The following is a 20,028-nucleotide window of genomic DNA, read 5'->3' as shown; positions in this document are numbered from 1 at the left end:
AGACTCGGAAAATGTATGACTCGGAGCCCAAGGTTGAAACTGCAAGTCCCGAGGGCCAGTCCCCCGTGTCCAAAGCTCCGTCCCTCCTCTCTATGTAGCTCCCCTGGCCTGGGAACAAGAAGGCCCGCTGGGGTTGAGGATGGTGAAATGAAGCTTAATGAATAACCCAGGAAGCTGGCCAGGGTGTGCGTTTGGCAGCCTGAGATCTCAGGGATAGAGACCGGATAATGAATGCGGCTCTGGGGCAGGAGGGGGGCAGGGTGGAGGGCAAGGTCAGTGACTCGGACCCCTCTCCAGCCTCCTCTGCCCTCTGAAGCGACCACTCTGGCTTCCCTACCCGATCCTCTTCCAGATCAGGAGCTTTGGAACTTGGTCCCTCTGGGTCTAAACCCTAAGCTTGGCCACAGCTGTGTGACCTCAGGAAAGTGACTTGGCCTCTCTGAGCCAAATCAGACTCCACAATGTGGCGTTCACTACAACACCCACCTCCCCCGGGTGTTGTAATCATCCTGTGATAGAGCAATGTCATACCCTCTCATGGCCTGCGGTGCAATTGTTGCCACACTGTTGTGTCACACCCTTCATCACGGTGACAACAACAACGGCAGCAGCAACAGCAGAGAACACAAAATACTTCCTACTGTTCTAACTATTTTATTTTTTTGGCCAAGCCGAGCGGCGGGCTTGTGGGATCCAACCTGCACCCCCCTGCGTTGGAAGTGTGGCTTCTTAACCTCTGGACCACCAGGGAGATCCTGCTACTGTTCTCAATATTTCACATCTGTTAACTCTTTTGATCTTCACATCAACTCCACAAAGGGACAGCCAGTGTCCCTGTCCCCACAGCAGGCCACTGCCGACCCACACCTCGAAATATCAACAACTTCAGACATGCAGAGGATACCACTCTAATGGCAGAAATTGAAGAGGAACTAAAGAGCCTCTTAGTGAAAGTGAAAGAGAAGAAAAGCTGGCTTAAAACTCAGCATTCAAAAAATGAAGATCATGGCATCCAGTCCATGACTTCATGGCAAATAGATGGGGAAAAGTGGAAACAGTGACAAACTTTATTTTCTTGGGCTCCAAAATCACTTCGGATGGTGACTGCAGCCATGAAATTAAAAGACCCTCTTGCCAGGGTCCAGCCCTGGTGGATCCAGGGTGATTCGAAGGTGGGGATGGAGTCGGCGTCCTGGAAAAACTCATTTAATTACAGATATAGAGGGAGATTAGAAACAGATAGTGTAGTAGGAGAATTAGTGGAGAAAAGAGGCTGAATAACTGGTTTACATGGAATACCAATCACCACCTACGTAGGCCACAGGCTTCTTTCCATTCTGCCAAAGGAGAAGAGGCACTGAGTCCTCCCCGGTCCAATCTCAGAAGCCCAGGCGGAATTAGCAGGCTTGCTGAGTACCCACATTTCAGATGGGAATTCAGCCAGGAAAACGGGGAGCGAGAAAGAAACAACACGGGGGAATCAGTCTTTCCAGAAACTGATCTGATTTCTTTATTTTTCAGGTTTGTTTATATACCTTTTTGTTACACATAGGGATAAATACAGAGTCACACGGGGGTCAGCAGACCTGACCCTTGTCACAGTTAGGTGCTTCATATAAAATTATACAAAGGTGTTAAGAGTTTCATCATCTTTTAGCCATGAGGTCTGCTGACATTTTATGGCTCTTTCTGATACCGGTCAGTTAACCAGAAAACTTATTTTTCCAGGGGTGATTTTTTCTTAAATCAGGCGCCACCCTCCAAATAAAGTTGCATTCCTATAGGGTGAGGGTGTAGTGAGTTACAATCAAGAAAGGAATTTACTTAACCTAAGGTTTAACATGATTAATCTTTAAGGTTAATACTTATTTCTCCTATATGCTAGTTATATTCATTATAAGGGCAGGAATATGGAGATTTAGCAGCAAATATTGGCTCAACAAATGTAAACCCTTCACCAATGTTCCCCTTAAGATCTATTTTGTCTTAAGATAGTGACAAAGTTACATTTTTGCATAGCAAGGACACAGTGATTTATAACAAAGTACAGTGGTCTATAATAAAAGAGAAAATTCATTAACTCAAAAAGTCTAGTATTGCTAACATCAAAAAACTACTATATTTCCTTTTCTATATTCCAAATACATTGATTAATATATTCCCAGGTGCCTAAGGATATGGAGGCCTGATGGCAATCATTGACTCATCAATGAAAAAACCCCTATGCTAATACTCCAAAGTCTCTGTGCTGTTTATGGCTGAGAGGCTGTCACACAAGCTAGTCTGTCAGCAGAAAGGTTTGACCTGAGACATCCTTGTCACACCCAGGGCAGGGAATTAGCAGTAATTATTGGCAGGACAAATGAAAAAACCCTTCACCAATATAATTCCTAATCAGCCTACTAATACTATACTAATGATCTTCTAACTTCTCAAAAGAGTCTGTATTTAGAAAGTTTTAAAACATCCCATGCCTCTCAAAGTTGGGAGGCTGTAAACAATCACATGCGGCTGGACGAGCCTGATCAGGCAGGCCAGAGAACCTCCAGAGTTCGTAAGTTGAATCACTCTTATCACGCCCAGGAATTTTTATTAACTGGAGCTGCAAGTTAACTCCTTCTCTGAGAGAAATGGTTATAGGGGAGAGCTTCCCATAAAGTACTCTGGTTTTGGGGGTAGATGCTCTGGAACAGGGGGTTTCCTGAGGCTTGATCACACCTTTGCGTATGCCAAGCTTCCTTCCTCATGACCTTTGCCATGGGCAGAGTTCTTCACGCTGGCTCCCAACACCATCTTTCCTTGGAAGAAAAGCTATGACAAAACTAGACAGCATATTGAAAAGCAGAGACATTGCTTTGCCAACAAATGTCAAAGTTATGGTTTTTCCAGTAGTCATGTATGTGAGCTGGACCATAATGAAGGCTGAGCACCGAAAAACCGATGCCGTCAAATCGCTGGAGAAGACTCTTGAGAGTCCCTTGGACTGCAAGGAGATCAAACCAGTCAATCCTAAAAGAACTCAACGTTGAATATTCATTGGAAGGACTGTCATTGAAGCTGAAGCTCCCATACTCTGGCCACCTGATTCGAAGAGCCAACTCATAAGAAAAGACCCTGATGCTGGGAAAGACTGAGGTTGGGAGGAGAAGGGGATAACAGAGGATCAGATGGTTGGATGACTGCCGGGAGCCAGCGTGAGGAATCCCGCCCGTGGCAAAGGTCATGAGGAAGGAAGCCTGACAAAACGCAAGGGCGTGATCAGGCTTCAGGGGTTCCCCCTGGAATTTCCTGAGCATCCACCCCAAAAAACCAGAGTCTGCCTGCTTTACTGTGTTATGCTTTCCACCTACTCTACTGACATTAACAGGGGGCTGTCCCCCCACCGCCTTTTTCTGGAAAAATTTAATTTAGAGCTTTTAGATAATAAGTCTCCTGGGCATAATAAGAGTGTTTCAATCCAAAGACCTCTCTGATGGCTGTCTAGCCTGCCTGCTGGACTCTTACAGCTGCACGGACCGCGAGAGACCCAGGAAGCTTAAAACATCCTAGGAATGTAGGGGCTTCTGAGGAGTCAAAATCATTAGAATAGGACTGATTAAAGGTTTCATTTGTTGACCCAATACTTGCTGCCAAATTTCCATATCTTTTATTTGTAGATATAGTTGGTGTATAGGAAAAACAGATAGTGGCCCTGGCATTAGCAACATTAGATCTTTGAGGTAAGTACTTTCTTTGTTATAACCCACTGCACCTTTGTTCTACATGAATGTAACTTTATTTAGTACTTTGAGGGTGATGCAGAGTAAAGAAAAAACACTTCTAAGGAAAGAGAGATTTCTGGTTGAAAGACATTTATCTAGGAAGAGAGCCATAAAAATGTTAACAGGCCTCTTGGCCAGAAGATAATGTAAACCACCTGAGATCTTTTGAATACAGGAAGGTATGCAAAAAGAAAGCCTGGTCTCAGTGAGGGTCAGGACTGCTGCCCCTGCATAATTCTGCATATTCCATTATTTGTTTATGTACAACTTGGGGTATATAAGCTGATTTTAAAAATAAAGTCTTGAGTCTTGCACCGATGCTGGGCTCCCCCATGTCATTCTTTTCTCCCCCTTTCCGCCTGAATTCCCATCTGGAGTGCGGAGGCTCACCAAGTCTACTTACTTGCCCTGGCTTCTAAGATCCATGTGAGAGGGAGCCCAAGGTGGGGCACCCTCCGCTATTCAAGTGGACGCCGGTGGCCTAACGTAGATGGTGCAAACCTCTTGTCTCGAGGTTTTATTAGTTTTCCGCGTAAACCAAGTTATTCAGCCTCTTTTTCTCCACTAATATTTCCTACTACACTATCAATTTCTAATCTTTATATATATCTGTAGTTAAATAAGTTTTTTCCTAGGACACCGACTCCGTCCCCACTTCGAATTCCCTGGATCCACTGGGGCTGGACCCCGGCAGATGACATCACCAACTCGATGGACATGTGTTGGAGCAAACTCTAGGAGACAGTGAAGGACAGGGAAGGACGTGGGTGCTGGCGTCCACGGCGTCCGTGGGGTCTCAAAGAGTCGGGCGTGGCTTAGCAACTGAACAATAACAACGCTTGTGAAAACAGGGCACAGAGAAATTAAGCAACTTACCCAAAGTTGCACAACCAGTAAGTGCGAAGCTGGTATTTGTACTAGAGTCTGGCTTCAAGGTCTGTGTTCTAATTGTTATTGCCTCTTCATGCCAGAAACTTACTGCTACTACTTCGTAGTTTTTAAAACAACAAACTCCATTTTAAAACTTTAATACCTGTCTTAGCTTCTTTCTAAGCGATAATATCCATAAAATTCTGGATATTATCTTATGCACACACACACAGAGGACATAAATACTCAACTCTTAAAATAAAATTTGAGAGGGAACTAAGACCCCACATGCTGCAGGGCAACTAAGCCCTTACACGCAACTAGAAAGTCCACACACGCAGATGAAGAGGCAGTGGAGCCAAACAAACAAATAAAACAAACAAAAGCCTATGGGAATCTCTTGTCAACACAGAAGGGCTGGCATACAGTGGGCCTACAGTGAATGTGGCTGTCATGCTTCTTGTCTGAGCATGTAGGCTAAGGCCCCCCTCCTCCAGGGAGTCCTCCCTGATCACACCCCACCCTCAGCTGCCCTTTGGGGACCTTCTGTTCTATGTCCTCTTAGGGGATGTTAGGGTTGTCACTGAATTGGTATCTTCCTCTCCCCTCAGGCTGGGGGCCACTTCAGGGCATAAATTAGGTTTTACCACCTCCGTGTCCCCAGTTCCCCTTCCAGGACAGGACATCTGACAAGGATGGCGTGTGCTTAGTGTGAGGAGGCAATGAAATTGCTAAAGTCATTCTCAAGAATCATGACCAAGCAATTCACTTTGACCCCCAAGGGCCTGGGAGTTAATCATCAAATCCGGGGACGTCACACTCAGGCCAAGAAGGGCCCAGACCATCTGGGCTGCTACGTGCTTCCTGGACCTCACATCCAGTCTGACATATAGGGGAACTAAACCTTCCCGCCGCCCGCCTACGCCATGGACGTGACCAGCTCAGAATCACCCAGTGAGATGCTGATAGAGACAAGACAGGAATCTGATCCTGTCATTCCCCTGTCTAAGGCAGGGCCCCGGGTGAGGTCCACACCCTGCACTGGTAGGGGCATCCTGTGGGCTCTGGTCTGTGCCCGCCTCTCCAGCCGCAGACACACTTCCTCTCCTGCCTTTTCCGTACCAGCCCTACTGCGCACATCTGTTCCTGGAACATCCCATTTTGTCAGTTCCTGACCTTTGCTTTCTGTGTTGCTGACTCCTGGTTTCCCTCAGTCTCCTCCTCCACGAGGCCTTCCCAGCCTCCAGGGGCCAGGCGAGGTACCTGCTCTGGGCACCCACAGCCCTGGCCCTCCCCACTTCCTGCCAACATCTGACAGCTGATCACAGCTGCTCTTCAGTGGCCCTTGGGGCTTACTTATTTTGTTTGGTTGCATCGGGTCTTAGCTGCCTTATGCGAATCTTTGGTTTTCGCCCAAGGCCTCTCTAATTGTGGCACACTGGCTCCAGAGTGTGCAGACTTAGTAGCTGCAATGAGGCAACTACTTACTTCCCTGATCAGGATCGAACCCACGTCCCCTGCATGGCAAGGCAGATTCTTTACCACTGGGCCACCAGGGAAGTCCCCCTTTGGGGCTTCTTGAGGGCAGGGGACATGCTGTCTTGTTTGAGGCTAATGGTCCCAGGGCTTGATCTAGGGTCGGTGCCCGATAAATATTCTTGGAATGAATGAATCGATTGTCAGAGTTATTCATTTGAACAATAAATAATTGTTTGAGTCCCAGTGTTGGGCATAAAATATCAGAGATGAGGAGGAACTTCAGAAGGAAATATGCCTTTCTCATGAGACAGATAATAATTGTTTCTTTATCCTTGTTTTCTCTTCTCAGACCTAAGCTGACCTTGACAGTGGTCCAGGGGAAGTGGCTTGGCATTTGGGACAAGCACTGGATTTGGAGGTGTCTATGTCACAGTAGAGGTGATCCAGAGGGAGGGGTAAAGGGTGACCCTTGCTGGCTGGGTGGCCTTGGCCAAGTGAATTCCCATTTCTGGGCCTCAGTTTTTTTTAATCTGTAAAATGGGGCCAGGTCATCACATGTCTGGGACAGCAAACCGAGAAGCAGTGAAGGCTGATCTTGTCCCCTTTTTCCTCCAGTGGAGAGCTATCCCTTTAACCACGAGGGGAGGGGCCAAGGCCACAGGAGGCTGCAGGGAGTTGGCACAGCTGGTGCTCAGGAAGGCCGGTGGGCAGCGGACTGGCCCTGAGCTGGTCTGAGAACTGTTGGGAAGGAAGGTAAGTGGGTCTGGGCCCAAGTAGGGCCCTGGGACTCGGTGTGCATTTGTGAATGTGAGTAGAGGTTTGTTTGGAAGGTTCTGGAGCCAAGTCCCAGCTGGCTGGACAGAAAGTGGGAGAGTGAGGCTGTCCGAAGTCCTCCCATAGGCTCAGCTCTGGGTGCCTGTGGCCTGTCTGCCTTGCAGCAGAAGGCTGGGGGCCCAGGACCTGGAAGATTGGGGAGCCCACCCTGGCTCCAGGGTGGTAGGGCTGGGCATTCTGGCAACTAAGAGGTGCTGAGGTTCCCAACCCTGGCGTCAACAATTTGGCTGCAGAGTGTCACCCGGGTGGCCTCTGGAGAAAAGCTGAAGGACGAAGAAAGTGGAAAAGGCAGTTAGCTGGTCTTTATCCAAATCCATAGATGTAGCAGGTGCCCTCATGGGCGTCTGGGCTTGATAAGGCTGTTGGCAACTTGGGACTCATTCATTTAACTGATGCCTGCTGTTCTTTTCTGGGCAGTCTAACCAAGAGGGCTGAGGAGCCTGAGGACTGAGCCAGCAGCATTTGCTTTTAAAGACAACCGGTGGTCAAGTGCTAAATGCTCACATCTTTCATCATAATGATAATGCTACTATAAAAGAGAAAGTACAGCATGGTGGGGAAGGGCACAGATGCCAACTTGTACTGCCTGACTTGGAGTCCTGGCCATGCCATTTCTAGCTGTGCGACCTTCGGCTGGTTATTAATACTTAACCTCTCTGAGCCTCAGTTTCATTGTCTATAAAGTGGAGTTAATAATTGAACCTATCTCAGGGTTGTTGTAATTATTATAAGGTGCTTGACATGGTGCCTGGCTCACAGTAATTCCCACATAACTATTAGCTGTTATTGTGCGTGAGGCAGAGTTGATGTCTTTACTATTTAACGTAAGACCTCGCTTAATCCTCACAGTGGTCCTGTGATGCCCAAGTTCTTCTCCCAGTTTGTTGTGTGGTTAGTTCATTCTCATTTTTTTAGGTCTCAGGTTTAAAAAATTTTTTTAAAATTAATTTATTTATTTGGATGCACCGGGTCTTAGTTGCAACATGTGGGATCTTCATTATCCCCTTATAAGACTATAAAGTTCCCTCCAAGAGTAGATGTCTGTCTTATTCACCATGATACCCCCCGGTTCCTAGGTCCGGGCTTTGTAAACATTCTAGAGTAAGGATGAGCATATTGGCATCGTTAGAAGACCCCAGGGAAATGACACCTCCAAAAGACTCAGCCAATTTCTGGCACATAATAGGAACTCAACAAAGAATATCTGTTATTATTATTGCACTGGGCTGCTCGGTCATATCTGACTCTTTGTGACCCCATGGACTGTAGCCTGCCAGGCCCCTCTGTTCATGGGATTCTTCAGGCAAGAATACTGGAGTGGTTAAATCTGCACTCTAACCTGTGAGTTGGGATGTTATTATTCCCATTTTAGAAGGGAAAACAGGCACAGAGAGGTTGAGACACTTGCCTGTGTCACACAGCCAGGAAGTCATAGCTAGTTTCTAACTTTTCCCTCTGATTCACCCCAAAACTCAAATTCTTGGGCTCTGGAGCCAAGGTGAAGCCAGGGCTGGGCCTGCTGGATTTGGGTGGCCCAGCGGCTGCTCTCCCCTAATGCCATGAATTTTCCCGGATGGAGCTGGGTGGAAGTGTTTCAGGCTTTTCTCTGCCTGGGGAATCTCAGGGCCATCCCAGCAAGGACTCCGAGTCAAATTCAGGGATCAGAGACCTGGAACCCTCTGATGTGGGGAGCCCAGTCCTGACTTAGTAAGTGTGGACTAGAAGCTTTGAGCTGGTGGTAGCTGATGGAGGTTGATGCGCTCCCCCTAGTGGCAAGTAGTGGAACTGCAAGGGCGGCCCAACTCGTTTCCCTCTCAAAGGAAAAACAGCGTTTACTCCTTAAAAAAACAAAACAAAATAAACAAACAAAAAACCCCTTATACTCTCCCTCCCTTCTAATTTCCTCCCTCTCTGCTTCTTGCCCTTTCACACTGGTTCATTCACTCACTCACTCACTCGCAGCTTAGCTTCAAATCTCCCAGCGGCTTCCCATAGCAAGCAGAAATAGAATAATATCCCAACTCCTCACTGTGGGCTGGAACGCCCTTCCCAACATCCCTGCTCACCTCTCCTTGTTTAGTCCCTCGGTCTTGCCCAACTCTCTGTGACCCCTTGGACAGTAGCACACCAGGCTTCCCTGTCCTTCATTATCTCCTAGAGTTTGCTCAAACTCACATCCATTGAGTTGGTGATGCCATCCAACCATCTCATCCTCTGTCTCCCCCTTCTTCTTCTGACTTCAATCTTTCCCAGCATCAGGGTCTTCTCTAATGTGTCGGCTCTTCGCATCAGGTGGCTAAAGTATTGGAGCTTCAGCTTCAGTCCTTCAGTTGAATATTCAGGGCTGATTTCCTTTAGGATCAACTGGCTTGATCTCCTTGCAGTCCAAAGGATTCCTCAAGACTCTTTTCCAGCACCACAATTTGAAAGCATCAATGCTTTGGTGCTCAGCCTTCTTTAGAGTCCAGTTCTCACAAGACTAAGCACCTTTTTTGCTTGACTAATACTCTCACCTCTACCCAGTCCCTTGTCTCATCAGCGCCTGGAACACTCCAAGTTCATCTCCCTCAAGCGGTGGCTCCATCTGCTGTTCCCTCTGCAGGAATGCTTTTCCCTTGCTTCTCTTCTTGTTCATCTCAGTTTCCCCTTTGTTGTTGTTTACTTGCTAAGTCATGTCTGACTCCACGATCCCATGGTCTGTAGCCCGCCAGGCTCCTCTGTCCATGGCATTTCCCAGGCAAGAATACTGGAGTGGGTTGCCATTTCCTTCTCCAGGGGATATTCCTGACCCAGGGATTGAACCCACGTCTCCTGCATTAGCAGGCGGATTCTTTACCACTGAGCCACCAGGGAAGCCCTCCCCTTTTGAGAAGCTGCAGATCAAAAGAAAATTAAATTATCTCTCGACCAACCAAAATGCACAGCTCCCTTCTGCAACCCGATTCAAACTGTTAAAACCTTAACTATCACCATCTGCAAAACCAACTGTTAATCACATTTAGTGAGACGATTGGAATTTTGAACACTTAGCAAATATTTGATGTTGTTAAGAAATGATTGTTAATATTTTTAGATGTGATAATGGTATTGTGATTACATTTTTAAAAATGAACATCACTGAGGTCTAATTTCCATGAAATAAAATTAGCTTACTCAAGGTTAGAATTTGAAGAGTTTGGACAAATGTATACTGCTCTGAAACTGTGGCTACAATGTTTAAAAAGAGTTCTTTAATTTTATAGCTACATGCTGAAATATTTCCAGATCAAATAATATGGGAGGAAAATATAATGATAAAGGTGGAAAAAATAATAATATGGGGAGGAGGAGGGGTACAGATATGGAACAAACAAGCCAGGCATGAGCTGATGACTGTTGAAGCTGAGTGGCGGCTGCATCAGATGGTTCTTGACACTTTTGCTGTGTTTAAATTTTCCATAGTACAAGGTTTTAATTTTTTTCCCCTGAGGTATACGGGCTTTTTGTTTGCCAACCAGTGGTAGAATCTCTGTCCCCTACATTGGAAGTGCAGAGTCCCACCAGTGAAGTCCCCTTAATGCAAAAAAATCTTTTTTAAGTTTCTTTCCTGGGAGAGAGTCTTTCCTGACTACCCTCGATAAAATAGTGCCTTCCCCACTAGGTCATTCCAGGTTGCAATTCTTTGATTCTCTCTCCCCAACTAAAACGTGGGGCTGCCTCTGACCTGTCCACTCCTGGGTCCCTAACCCTGAAAATGCCTGGCAGACGGTAGGTGCTCGGGAATGTCTTTTTTTTTTTTTTTTTTGAATCAATGAATGATGACTGCATAAAATCTCATGCATTCATCACCGCTATTGGCCATGTTCTCCATTCTTGCGCTGTAGCATCCACATTAACCGAAGAAAAGTGCCCTTAGTACAAATCTCCTTGACTGGATGGTCAAACTGAGGCCCAGAGAGGTGCCGACACTTGCCTGGAGCCTCACAGCTTGGCAGCCACCGGGGATGAAGGGAGCCAAGCCAGGGGGCTTCTCCCTCCCCCTCCCCGGTCCTAGTTAGAGGGACTCTGGGCGGGAGCCGCCTGGGCTGTGACGCTCCTGCCCTACTGCAGGCCCTCCAGGTTGTTGCCGAGATGAAGAGCCCCCTGGAGGAATGTGCCGAGGGTGAGCCCTTCCACGTCGTCACGCCTCTGCTGGAGAGCTGGGCGCTGTCCCAGGTGGCCGGCATGCCTGTCTTCCTCAAGTATGAGAATGTGCAGCCGACGGGCTCCTTCAAGATCCGCGGTATCGGGCATTTCTGCCAAGAGGTGAGGGCAGGAGGGGAGGAGTGAGGTGGTAGACCCGGGGAGTGCTGTGGGCGGGACGAGGGGTGGGGAGAGTTGGAGTACGATGTGGTGGTATGCTGCGCTGTGCTTCGTCGCTCCGACTCTTGGCAACCCCACGGACGGTAGCCCGCCAGGCTCCTCTGTCCATGGAATTCTCCAGGCAAGAATGCTGGAGTGGGCTACGATGAGGAGAGTCTAACTACATCCCCCCCCAGGGCTCCAGGACACCTGCTCAGGTCATCCTCCGCCCAAGTTCCTTGTCTTCCTAGGTGGCCAAAAAGGGATGCAGACACCTGGTGTGTTCCTCAGGTAAGCCTGCCCCCTTTCTACTTCGTGAGGGTCCTCGGGGGCTGGGTGTGATGGTGGAGGAGGAGGAGTTGGAGCTGCAGGAGGTGTCTAGGGCTTGGCCTCTTGTTAAAGGTCCAGTCTTATCAAGGTCATGGCAGATGGCTGCTCTGTGTGTCCTGCTCCCTTCCCATCGTTCAAGCCCCCTGGTAGAAAGTGATGGAAACCCAATTCATACAGGTTTAAATTACAGACTCCAAGAATCAAAGAATTCTTGGGATAATGGGTTTAGGCACAGCTGGACCCAGGTGGTTTCCTCTGTGTCTCTCCTTCTCTTGGTTTGCCTTCCCTCTACACTAACTCTTCTCTCGTATGGACTGCCTGATGGCCATCGGGAGTTTTAGGCTTGCCTCCTACCATCCTGCCAACCGTAGGGAAAGGGGAGGACCCCTTCCCCGTGGTCTCCTCGATCTATGAATTGGTCTTTTTGGCCCAGCTTGTATCATGCGCTCGTCCCTGAATGAATCATGGTTCAGGTAATTGAGTTCTCTGATTGGCTCCACCTAGATCGCATGTCCACCTCTGGGGCCAATGGGTGGGCACATAAGCATAGGAAGGAGTGACTCCCAAAGGAAAATTGGAGGGCAGGCGGGCAGGAGAATAGTGTGTCAATAGACTAGCAACTGCCCACAGCACCCTCTTCTACTGCCTCCGCAGGGGGTAACGCGGGCATTGCAGCTGCTTATGCCGCCCGGAAGCTGGGCATCCCAGCCACCATTGTGCTCCCCGAGGGCACCTCTGTGAAGGTGGTGAAGAGGCTGCAGTGGGAGGGGGCCAAAGTTCAGCTGACTGGAAAGGTAAGGACCCCAAGAAGGGCAAAGCAGCTGGAGGGGCTGTTCCTCCTTAATCCCTTCCTCGCCCCTGAGAGACTCTTTTTCCTTTTGGTGAACTATGCCTGGAACCCAGTCATCCCTTAGGATGGCTGAGCTCAGGGGCGAGTGAGACGTGATGTATATTAAGGACTGAGGTCTGTCGACTTTTCTCTCTCCATTTGGAGAAGATTACCTGTGTGAACCCAGGAGAAACAGGAAGCTGGTGATTATCAGGATAGTATCTGTCTCCCTGTGTGTGTGTGTGTGTGTGTGTGTGTGTGTGTGTGTGTGTGTGTGTGTGTGTGCTCAGTCCCGTCCAACTCTTTGCAACCCCATGGACCATAGCCCACCAGGCTCCTCTGTCCATGGAATTTTCCGGGCAAGAATACTGGAGTGGGTTGCCATTGCCTACTCCATCTCTCTCCCTTCCTCCTCACTAACCCTTGGTATTATTCACTATACATTTTTACCATTCAATTAGACAAGAAATGTAAAGATCACGATAGCATCACCCACCACTCTGAGTCCACCTGATATGAAAGGATATCATCTGATGAGGACATCACTGGCTCACTTTGTTACCAAAGAAACAGACTTAACATATAACCCTTCTCCTTTCCTGGGAAGAAGGAAAAAAAAAGTCTATCCATCCATCCAGCTGGCTGTCATCCCTAGAAAACAGGTTTTATCTTTAATTAAGTAATAATTGACAATTAATTATTGGGCTTCCCTTGTGGCTCAGATGGTAAAGAAACTGCCTGCAATGCGGGATACTCAGGTTTGATCCCTGGGTTAGGAAGATCCCTAGGAGAAGGAAATGTCAACCCACTCCGGTATTCTTGCCTAAAGAATTCCATGGACAGAGGACCCTAGTGGGCTATAGTTCTTGGGGTCTCAAACAGGCTTTATGTTTAATTAATTAATAATTGGTGGTGGTGGTTTAGTAGCTGAGTCATGTCCAACTCTCGTGATCCCTTGGACTGTAGCCCGCCAGGCTCCTGTGTCTATGGGGATTCTCCAGACAAGAATACCGGAGTGGGTTGCCATTTCCTTCTCCAGGGGATTTTCCCAACTCAGGAACTGAACCCAAGTCTCCTCCATTGCAGGCAGATTCTTTACAGAATGAGCTATTAATTAATTATTAAGGTTTTTTTCCCCACAACATGTGGGATTTTAGTTTCCTGACCAGGGATCGAACCCACACCCCCTGCATTGGAAGCTCGGAGTCGCCTCTTCCCAGCACCACAGGCTGGTGGGCTCTGTTCTTATCCAGCCTGGCAGCTGAACGTGTCCCACCTGAATTGTGGGAATCACGTGGCGTCCTTTTCTCCAGGAGGAAGCTCTGCCATTGTCCCAGGAGGCTGCTGGGCCCACACCAGCTCTGGTCTCACCCCTGGGGGTCTCCCCAGGCCATTAGGCCCTGGAGTCATCCAGGAGACCTCAGGCACTGCTCCAACCTCTGCAGCTGTCTAATTCCCATCTTCTGAAGGTCTTGGTTTCTCTTTAGATCTGGGACGAGGCCAATCTGAGGGCACAAGAGTTGGCCAAGAATGATGGCTGGGTGAACGTCCCTCCGTTTGACCACCCCCTGATATGGTAAGGCTGGTGTCCCTTCCCCTATGGAGCTCAGTGCTGGGAAACCCTCATTGAGTCAGGGTCCTCCCATTGGACAGAAAGGAAAATTGAGGTCCAGAGAGGAAAAGAGGCTTGGAAGTCAGGCACACGGAGGTCCAGACCCCACCTCTGCCACTCCTGAGTTGTATAATCCTGCAAAGCGTCTTAGCACCCTGCACCTCAGTTTCCACATGTGTAAGATGGAAATGCTAGGAATAAATCCCCTTGACTAAGTGTGTACTTTGGGACACATTTAACCCATTTAGTCCTCCCCAAGAGAGATAGATTTTTTATGCCCATTTCACAAGTGAGGGAACTGAGGCCTGGAGGGGTCAAGAAACTTGCCGAAGATCCCACAGCTAGTAAGTGGTGGAGACCTTGAGTCCCAGACCCAGGACGTGAGTTGGCCTGATTCCAAGTGATACAGTGGTCTGCCCTTTTATTTTTGGCCATACCGTGTAGCATGCAGGATCTTAGTTCCCAGACCAGAGATCAAACCCATGGCTCCTGCAGTGGAAGCCAGGAGTCTTAACTACTAGACCACCAGGGAAGTCTCAGGCTGGTCAGCTCTTAACCAGACACACGAACGCTGCCTCTTTCCAAAGTTGTGGAATGGATGAAATGGATTGAGAAAGTGCCTGGGAGGCTGGTAAACTGAGTGGATGGAAGCTGAGTGAACCAAGTGTGGCAGGGTCTCCCCTCCTCCTGCCGTGGACGGGGCGGGGGCTGGCACTGTGGGGGGTTGTGTCCCTGTGAGCCTTGGGGACCAGGCCCGCCCTCAGTCCTGGCCCTCTCTCCCACTCCCTCGTCCCACAGGGAAGGCCACATGAGCCTGGTGCGGGAGCTGAAGGCAGCGCTGGGGACACCACCGGGTGCCCTGGTGCTGGCAGTCGGGGGCGGAGGTCTCCTGGCGGGGGTGTCAGCTGGTCTGGCAGAGGTGGGCTGGCAACACGTGCCCATAATTGCCATGGAGACCCAAGGGGCACACTGCTTCAACGCGGCCATCAAGGCAGGCAGGCTGGTGACACTTCCCGGCATCACTAGGTAGGCATGGGCTGGGGGCATTTGTGGGGTGCTGGGCTATCCTGGGGCTTCTCAGTCCCAATTAGTGAGGGTGGGAGCACTCAAGGTAGTATCCTTTTATTTTTTTTAATTAAAAAAAAATTTTTTTTGGCTGTACCACATGGCAAGCGGGATCTTATTTCCTTGACCAGGGATAGAACGTGTGCCTTCTGCAGTGAAAGGGCACTGCAATGCTAGTGAAGTCCTTAAGTATTTAATTCTCTTTTAATTTTTCTTTTCTTTTTTTTTTTTTTTTTGGCTGTGCCATACGGTATGCAGGACTTTAGTTCCCCGAGCAGAAATGGAACCCTTGCCCCTTGCATTGGAAGGGCAGTCTTAACCACTGGGTCACCAGGGAAGTCCCTCCATGGGGTCTCCTTAATCCTGCATGACTGATCTATAGGAATTTTTTGTTCCCTACTTAAACCCGTCAGCGCGTTCCCCAAGCTCTCAGGCTGGAATCAGAACCCTCCGTACTCCATTCCAGTCACTGGCCTGTCTTCCTGTCCCTTGAATGGGCTGGGCACTTTCCTCCCTCCACGCTTTTGCACAGGCTGTGTCCTCTGCCCAGAAGTGCTGGGGTTCCATCTTCTTCTGGTTGGTTTCTCTCCCCCAGAGAGGGTCTCCCGGCAACCCTGTCATTGGAGGTTTTCCTCCCAAGTTCTCCCTCATGGTGTCTTTCTACAGTGGGTATTTATTTACTTATCCCTGGGTTTCCTTATTCACTGTTGTCTCTGCTCCCAGACTTGGATCTGGATAAGGGCGATAACCATAATCGCAGCTAACACTGTTACAGAACTCACTATCTGGAAGGCTCTCTTCTAAGCACTTGAAATGCTTTAACTCATTCTCCACGACAACCTTGTGAACCAGCTATTCTTTATTTTGGCCTTGCAGCATGTGGGATCTTAGTTCCCCAACCAGGAGCTGAACCCATGTCCCCTGCAGAGGAAGCTCAGAGTCTTAACCATTGGATTGCCAGGGAAGTTCCCCCAGCTATTATTATTATCTGTTTTCCAGATGAGGAAACTGAGGCTCAGAGAGGCAAAGTGGCTTTCCCAAGGTCACACAGCTAGTTTAGAACCCAGGTTTGAAACCAGGCAGCCTGGCACCAGAGTCCATGCTGTGGGCCACTTAGGACTCAGCGTCAGTTCTGATGAGCTCAGCAAAAGCTCTTCTGGCCCTGAAAGACTGCCCAGCTCAGGAAAATACCAGCAGGTAGGTCATCCCAAGCACAGAGGTAAAGAGCATGGACTCTGGAGCCAGACTGCTTGAATTTGAATCCACATTCTGCTGTTGACTAGCTGTGTGTCCTTGAGCAAGTTGCTCAACCTCTCTGAACTTCAGTTTCCTGACCTATAAAATGGGACTCATACATTTCTAACTCCCAAAGGAGATTGTAAGACTTAAAACAGAAAATCCTGGGGACTTCCTTGGTGGCCCAGTGGTTACAACTCTGCGCTTCCACTCCAGGGGTGTGGATTCAATCCCTGGTCTGGGATCTAAGATTCCCACACACCAGGCTGTATGGTGCGATCAAAAAATAAAACAAACAAAAGACCCCCCAGGAGAATCCCTGCATCCAGCACCCTGTAAATAGTCAATAAATACAGCTATAGTATAGACATGATAAGTGGTTATGAATGAATACAATGAAAGAATCACTTTCTAGGCTTGGCTTTCTGGGGTCTGTGCGAGAACAGCACAGTCATGGTTGTAGAGTCAGAGGGATGTGTGCTCACCAGCTATTCATTGGACACATAATTTTTGCATTCTTCCCCTGACTCAGGCATTGCTCTAGGCTTAAAATGCTGAGTCCTGGGCCTGCTGCAGGATGGGAGGGGTGCCTGGGGCTGGGGAGGGCTGGGGCTGTGCAGGGAGGAGACCTGACTCCCCACCTCTTCTCCACACCCCTGCCTTCCCCGCCCCAACTGCCCGCTCCTGCAGTCTAGCCAAGAGCCTGGGGGCCAGGACAGTGGCTGCACGGGCCCTGGAGTGTACGAAAGAGTTTAGGATCTTCTCGGAGGTGGTGGCGGATGCTGAAGCCATGAGTGCTGTGCAGCGATTCCTGGGTGAGTGAGCAGTGCCCTCCACCTGGGCTTGGAAACCCACGAGGTCCCTGGACCCCCTGAGGAGAATGTGTTTTCTCTTGTCCATATCCTCAGTGCCTATCACAGGGCTGGGTATATAGTAATCATTCAGTAAGTATACACTGAGTGGATGGAAGGGGTGGGGGTGAAGAAGAAGTGTGTCCTCTCTCTAGCCTCCAGAGTTCTGTACATACTCATCTTCCCTCTGGCTGCCCATCCTGGCCCTGCTGCCTATTGGTTTCATGTAACTAAAGGGCTACTCAGCCCATCATGGCACCTTCTCCAGGAAGCCTTCTCTGATTTCCCACCCCCATCCCACCTGGGCAGAAGACTTCCTGTGCACCAGTCCACCATCCTTTCAAGTGCCAGATTCTTATTCAGCTACATCACTAGACTGTGAACTCTGTGAGGGTGGGGGTTGGTATGTCTTGCTCATTGTTGTGTTCCCGGGGCCTGCCAGGGAGTGGGTGCTCAATAAATATTTGTTGAGTGAATGTATGGATGTCTGAGTGAGTGGAAAGGTGGATAATGAATAGGTAGATGGGTGGCTGGCTGGTTGGATGGATTGATGGGCAGTGGATTGACAAATGATATAGAAATGGATGGATGGATGGGTGGACACATTGATTAATGGATACATTGATGGATGGACAGTCAAATGATGGATGAATGGATGGGTGGATGGATGATACAATGATTGATAGATACACTGATAGATGGACAGACAGACAGTCTAATGATGGATGGATGGATGGATGGATGGATGGATGAAAGGCGGATGGATGGAGGGATAGATGGTCAGATTGATGGATGGACAGAGGGTCAGACAAATGATAGATTGTGAGATGGATGCCTGGATGGCTGGCTTCATGGAACTGCATTGCCCAGAGCCTGCTGAGCACTAACTGGTTTTCCCTCCTTTTCCTCCCCTCCACCCCCATCCCCCTCTCTGGGCAGATGATGAGCGAACACTGGTGGAGCCTGCCTGCGGGGCAGCCTTAGCTGCCATCTACTCAGGCCTCCTGGGGAGGCTCCAGGCTGAGGGCCACCTGTGCCCTTCCCCAGCCTCAGTCGTGGTCATCGTGTGCGGAGGCAACAGCATCGATAGTGGGGAGCTACAGGCTCTGAAATCCCAGCTGGGCCAGGATTGAGGGCTCCTGGTTTGGGAGGGCCGGCTGGGTTCCAGCGATCCCCAAGAGGCCCCTGGACACCCATATAGCTGGCTGAGGGGCCTCTGGGCTCATGGAAGGCAGTAGAAGCCGCCCTGTGCTGCTGTGCTGGCAGCCTCCTGCAGGAAGCCCACCTGAGCTTGTCCCTCTGGCCTCCCTGCAGCTCTGGCCAATAAACCCATTCTGAGTTGAGTCTGTAACTCCAGCAGGTCCTTTTTTTTTTTTTTTAAACCTCCGTGGACTCAGGGAAGGCGCACGGCAACCTTGATGTCAGTGCTCTTCATATCCTACAGCTTGGGCAATAAAGCCAAGAATTCAAAACTGGGGTTTGTAAGGGAATCTGGCCATGCTGAGTTCCTTACCAGGCTTCCATTACCTAGGGGACCTGCTCAGGAAGGGGAGGGAGTATTCTGTCACTTCTCAGCCCTGGGTCAGTGAGGACAACTCCACCAATCTTTTTTAAAAAGTATTTTATTCGTTTATTTTTGGCTGCTCTGGGTCTTCGTTGCTGCGCGTGGGCTTCTCATTGCAACGGCCTCCCTTGAGGAGCGGGGGCTCTGGGGTCCATGGGCTCATTGGTTGTGGTGCATGGGCTTAGTCGTCCCGAGGCATGTGGGACCTTAGTTCCCAGACCAGGATTCGAACCCGTGTCCCCTGTATCGGCAGGCGGGTTCTTAACCACCAAAACACCAGAGAAGTCCCTTCACCAGTCTTCACAAAATACTTGTCATGTGCCAGAACTTCTAAGAACTTTCTCTTCGTTGTCCTTTTTAACATTCACAAAGGCATCATGGATTAGAAACCATTATTATCATCCCTGTTCTACAGATGGGGACACTGAGATTCGAGAAGGTGACATACCTCGATTAAGGGTGCACAGGCTGCAATGTAGACCAGCCCATTTCAAATCCAGTGATTTTTAACACTGGCTTCCCTAGTGGCTCAGATGGTAAAGCGTCTGCTTGCGATGCAGGAGACCTGGGTTCGATTCCTGGGTTGGGAAGATCTGCTGGAGAAGGAAATGGCAATCCACTCCAGCACTCTTTGCCTGGAAAACCCCATGGACAGAGGAGTCTGATAGGCTACAGTCCATGGGGTCGCAGAGTCAGACACGTCACTCACTGAGTGACTTCACTTTCACTTTTCACTTTTGTGTATTTCTTCGATTGCCGCTTTTTTTTTTTTTTTTTTTGCCTGGCGGGCCATTGGAGAAGGAGGTATGGCCTCTGGGTGGGTCTGGACACACCTGAGGGTCACAAAGAGGGAGGGGACTGATGCTGAAAATGGGCTCCGGCCGGCCCTGAAAAGGGAGCTCTTTGAAAACAGAGGAAATCAGAATCCTTTGCAGCCACCAGGGGGCAGCAAAGCGTCTCCAATGGGAAGGCAGAGCCTCCAGGCAGGTGAGACCAGTCCCAGGGTCTTCCTTGGCTCCAACCTGCTAGGGGTGCTGAAGTCCCAGAGACAGATGGCCTCACGAGGTCTTGGCATGGGGAGAGCCCTATCCGACCCCTCCCAGTGCTGCAGGAAACAAAGGTCAGTGTGGGGGCCACTTGCATCACAGCTCAAGGCAGAATCCACCTCCCTGTTGGGGCTGCGTCATGACTATGTGACCCTGGGCAAGTGCCTTCCGCTCTCTTGGCTTCAGACTGCCCCTCTGTGCTGGAGGAGGCCCACTTGCGGCTTCCCACCT

The 20,028-nt window shown here is 49.4% G+C and overlaps 1 protein-coding gene and 1 non-coding gene across 2 annotated transcripts; both read left to right on the top strand.

Moving 5' to 3' along the window:
• The first annotated feature begins 6,796 nt into the window (after positions 1-6,796).
• SDSL (serine dehydratase like) lies at positions 6,797-18,538 on the top strand. Its single transcript, XM_004017391.5, has 8 exons — positions 6,797-6,863; positions 11,034-11,228; positions 11,516-11,555; positions 12,249-12,388; positions 13,911-13,999; positions 14,834-15,061; positions 17,027-17,151; positions 18,127-18,538. Exons 2-8 carry the CDS (start codon positions 11,055-11,057, stop codon positions 18,318-18,320), a joined length of 990 nt encoding a protein of 329 aa, XP_004017440.1. The 5' UTR covers positions 6,797-6,863; positions 11,034-11,054; the 3' UTR covers positions 18,321-18,538.
• A 731-nt stretch (positions 18,539-19,269) lies between these two features.
• TRNAR-GCG (transfer RNA arginine (anticodon GCG)) lies at positions 19,270-19,341 on the top strand. The gene has a single exon. It is a non-coding gene; the product is annotated as a tRNA-Arg (tRNA).
• The last annotated feature ends 687 nt before the right edge of the window (positions 19,342-20,028 follow it).

This window comes from Ovis aries, chromosome 17, assembly GCF_016772045.2.
Source record: "Ovis aries strain OAR_USU_Benz2616 breed Rambouillet chromosome 17, ARS-UI_Ramb_v3.0, whole genome shotgun sequence".
Taxonomy (NCBI): domain Eukaryota; kingdom Metazoa; phylum Chordata; class Mammalia; order Artiodactyla; family Bovidae; genus Ovis; species Ovis aries.
Note: the sequence above shows the minus strand (reverse complement) of the source record. Positions and strands in the feature narration are given on the sequence as shown.